This window comes from Sinocyclocheilus anshuiensis, unplaced genomic scaffold (genome assembly GCF_001515605.1).
Source record: "Sinocyclocheilus anshuiensis isolate Anshui unplaced genomic scaffold, SAMN03320099.WGS_v1.1 scaffold27, whole genome shotgun sequence".
NCBI lineage: Eukaryota > Metazoa > Chordata > Actinopteri > Cypriniformes > Cyprinidae > Sinocyclocheilus > Sinocyclocheilus anshuiensis.
In genome coordinates this window covers 98,214-102,598 of record NW_015551023.1, presented here as the reverse complement: position 1 = coordinate 102,598, position 4,385 = coordinate 98,214, and the positions used below count along the sequence as shown (strand labels likewise).

The window sequence follows — 4,385 nt, the reverse complement described above, 5'->3', positions numbered from 1 at the left end:
AATGTCAAATCGCACATCGTTAAAACAACAATTACGATATTATCGCAGACGATATATATCGCACACCCCTACTTACACTAACAGAACAGAATATATTTTTTCTATAAATTACTAATTATTTGTTCCTCAATGGTATATGACATCGATGTACTAGATCAATTCATAATCCGTCTCATATTTTCATGTCTTCATAGCATATTTCATCAATGAACTTTGGCCTGTTAAAGACCCAAGCATGAGTATTATCCAAGACAAGTTAGGCAATGAGTTTTTACGGAACGGAGGCATGGACCCCAACTTTCCCCCCAGCATGATCATGTTCAGCCATTTACCTCCAGTGACCAGCTTCACGCGCCTGACTTCGCAAGCCTCCATGTCGGATCTGCCCCAAGAGATGATCCTGAAGAAGGAGCGTGACTCTCCTGACCACGGTGGTGGCTTTCTCCACAGTATGGGTATAAAACAGGAGAAGCTCAGTGAGTTGGATTACCGTCTTCCAATGTATGCAACAGGAACCGGAACAGCAGGAGGAAAAAACACTGATATGTCGCTTGGAAACCACCAGAATATGCTTTTGCATGACCTAAGCCTTAGCAACGTAAGTCTAGATGATAAATGAGATGTTATTGATGCACTGTGTTCAACATGCTATACTATACTGTCTTTGTATTTTTATTTCATGTCATTTTTCTGTGCTTCATTAGCAGTTCTCTGGAAGACTGGGGAAAGACCCGAAAGAATCTGGGCCTAGAAGAGGGAGGAGAGCAAATGGAGAAGGACCAGATGGCAAAGCCAGAAGGAAACAAGGAGATTCCACAAAGGTATGTATAGGCTACCCTTTTATAATTCACTGTTATTTAAAACTTTCATAGTTTGTAGAATTTTGAATTGCAAACATTGTGATGTAACTGTCACAAATGGATCATGCACATTCTTTTTAAACTCTTTTGTATGACAGCGCATGCCAATAGCAGAAATGTAATTGTCTACAGAAGTGTTCATTTATTTAACAACTTTTATTTCAACATTAACCTGAGACATCTCAGATACACTGACCTTTCAGATATGCAAACACATGCATGTGTGTATGTGTGTATGGGCTAAAAAAAAGTGAGTTATTAATTTTGTTAGTTAATACATGCAGGTGTTTTAATGTCTTTTTGTCTACTTGCTGTTTTAGTCACTCATGCTGGATGGTGATGCTGGGCCTCTCTCTCCCAACTCTAAACCACATATTTGCGAGCACTGCAGTGCAGCCTTCCGCAGTTCATATCATCTGCGGAGACATGTGCTCATTCACACAGGTGAGCAGCTTTTACTGTTAACTCCACTAGAGCAGAGACATTCAGGCTCAAACAGTATTCATGGGATGTTTCTGGTATGGATTTACTTTTTATTGTACAGGTGAGAGGCCTTTCAGGTGCAGTCAGTGTAATATGAGCTTCATACAGAAGTATCTGCTGCAACGGCATGAGAAAATCCACAGCGGTGAGTGTGTTTACTTTTGTCCTATACTTGTCAGAGGCAAATATTAAGATGGTGCTGAGTTTTTTATTTATTTGTTTATTTTTAATTTTTTTAACAGGGGAGAAACCATTCAGCTGTGACCAGTGCAACATGCGCTTTATACAGAAGTACCACATGGAGAGACACAAGAGGACACACAGTGGAGAAAAGCCATATAAATGTGACACCTGTCTACAGGTGAGTGCTAACAGATAATTATCTAGTATGAAAGCAGTAGTAATCAAAATGGATTTTGATTGAAATATACAATATTTGGGTCAGTGACAAATAAGAGTGTACACAATAAAGAAATGGGAAAAACAGAAGTCAGCATTTTTTTTCCTTATTTCATTAGCTGCTAGAGATACATAGCTTTGTAGAATAACAATAAGTGCAGTGGACGGTGATTGATCATGACATTAAATAAAAATATAACAACTACAAGTTTGTATTATTAAGAGGCATATTAGAATGTTTTTGTGTATCTAAAATGACTGGAAGTGGATGACACTGGGAATCCTTGCACATGCAAGTTAAAATGGCTGTGCCCACTCTTACATTAAAAATAATGTGTACAATTGAGCCTCCAAGATGGCTACTTTGGTCTATATCTGAGACAATGTCTGGAGGACGGAAGAGCGAGGAAATGAAGAAGCATCAATTTGAGTATTGAAAACCACCCAATGTATTCTTTAATAAGTTAATTGATCTGGACAAAATAATGATCATCACTAACACTATTTATTTGCCCTGTAGTATTTTTCACGGACGGATCGATTACTGAAGCACAAGAGAACCTGTGGAGAAGCCATAAAGAAAGGTCTGGACCCAGGGATGCTGGACCTCGGAGATGATGAGGACATGGGTCAAGGCAGTTACCTACTCACTCAGGGTAACACTAGTGCCCCGTCACGCAAGAGGGGCAAGTCCAAAAGTAGCAATGATGGAGGAGAGCGACGAAGAAAGAAAGGAACAGCTGCAGGAGGAGGAGTGCAGATTGCACAAGGACTCGGCCCACAAGACTATGCCTTGAACATCCCCAGTGGATCGGGGGCATCTTCTTCAGGGGCTCTGGATGAGACAAGCATTGACAACCAGCATGGACGCACACCCAAGCTGGTCTTTAAGAAAGGTGGCCGCAAGGGAAACGACAAGGGTGCGGTTTCTATGGAGGATGCCAACCATGAGCAGAAGCTGCTGACGCAGAAGCCAGGCTCTATGGACATGTCTGGAGCCGGAAATATGGATGGTCTCTGCCTCCTCCAAACCTCCAGTGGACCCAAACAAGGAGGTACCAGCAGCAATTATGATGATGCCATGCAGTTTTTGAAAAAGAGACGGTACCTGCATGCTGCTAACAGCGCAGCAGACTTCAGCTCTGTCCACCTTCCGCAGCCAACAGTAATTCAGGGTGGCATTGGAGAACCTACATTGGCCTTGCTTGACACCTCGCCTTTGGTAAGCGTTGACAAGCATGACAAATCAGGGATCCCAGATGAGGTGCTGCAAAGCCTGCTGGACCACTACAGCCACAAATCTGATGGCTCTCACCATGATGTGACATTCGATCTGCAAGATTCACACCACGTGGAATTGCATCCAGCCTCCGCCACCTCTGAACTGGGTCAGGATGAGGGATCTCCCAGCTCTGGAGACAAGAATGGGGTGATGAACGAGTACTCAAAGTTCTTGCTCCAGACCCTGGAGAGAACCAGCCATAGCACCAACTTTATTTTGGGCCCATCTGGACCCTACCCAAGCCTGTTGTCATCTAGCAGCAGCCCTGCTAGCACACTCTTCCCAGACAAAAACATCTACACCACCTCACCACTGGAGTGTGGATTCGGACAGCCTGTTTCCTCCCCTCTTGCACCTTCCTCCTCGACATCCCTAAGCAAGTCCCATTTCGGGATGCTGGTAGGTTCTCCATCGCCTTCCCATGCCTCACCATCCTCTCAACAGGCCTTTCATCTCAGCAGTCTGGAGCCTGCCCCTCACCAGCAGCTTACCCCGTCTCAAGAGCTCACCGACCAGTTGGAGAAGCAGCACTCACCGCCATACTCTCTTGCAACTCAGGAGCTGACCAATGGTGGCCAGAAAGACCAGCAGTCCAAGAACAGTGGCTCTTCGGTCAACAGCATTAACAACGGGAACGGCACCGGTGGTGGCTCGTCTAATGGCTCCGTCTACCCTGACCTCACTGCCCTGGAGCCATCTAAGGAAGTGGACATGCGTTCCACCTACCAGATAGAGAACTTCGCCCAAGCCTTCGGGTCTCAATTCAAGTCTGGCCACCGAACCCCACTTGGTTATGGTGGCGACCCACGAGTGGTCGACCACAGAATACAGCGGACTCCCGTGTCTGAATTCTCAGGGTATACTAGTCTGTTAGCAGATGTCAATGAGCCAGCTAGCTCAGGATCCAAAACCCCCACAAGCCAAAGTTACAGGTAAAGGTTAAGGGAGCACATCTGAGCCTGTTATGTGGGATAAGAACTGTCTCCAATGCTTCCCTCTCCTCACTGATTAAAACTTTAATACACTGCCATTAAATGTCAATAGAAGACATTACCAGGGAAGGTCTTCAAGACCTCAAATGCAATTTTTCACATTCTTCTTTTTAATGTGTTTGTCATTTTATTAGCGTAGTGGTAACAAAACTAGATTTAAATGAAATTTCCAGTGAAATTAGAGGGTAGCGAAGGACTTTTTCAGAAATCTTATATGTCTTAGCAATCATAGTTCAATTGTAAGATTAAGTTAAAAATGAAAGATGATTTACAATAATAACAGATGTCAGGGAGTGGCCCAGTATTCAATGGCAAAAAATGTATTGTCTGTTACAATGATCTAAAGTATTACTCAGGAAAAAGCAGTAA

At 43.7% G+C, this 4,385-nt stretch overlaps 1 protein-coding gene across 3 annotated transcripts in view; it reads left to right on the top strand.

Moving 5' to 3' along the window:
* LOC107661093 (zinc finger protein 281-like) overlaps positions 1 to 4,385 on the top strand; it is a 13,766-nt gene that overhangs the window by 7,972 nt on the left and 1,409 nt on the right. For 2 of the 3 annotated variants that reach the window (XM_016450546.1, XM_016450545.1), the window contains exons 2-7: positions 195 to 598; positions 705 to 821; positions 1,181 to 1,304; positions 1,405 to 1,488; positions 1,586 to 1,704; positions 2,263 to 3,956. In XM_016450546.1, coding sequence (XP_016306032.1) covers positions 236 to 598; positions 705 to 821; positions 1,181 to 1,304; positions 1,405 to 1,488; positions 1,586 to 1,704; positions 2,263 to 3,956 — 2,501 coding nt within the window. In that variant the 5' untranslated portion in view covers positions 195 to 235. Of the gene's footprint in view, positions 1 to 194; positions 599 to 704; positions 822 to 1,180; positions 1,305 to 1,404; positions 1,489 to 1,585; positions 1,705 to 2,262; positions 4,380 to 4,385 lie in introns of those variants that run through there. The other variant, XM_016450547.1, reaches the window with a different exon arrangement.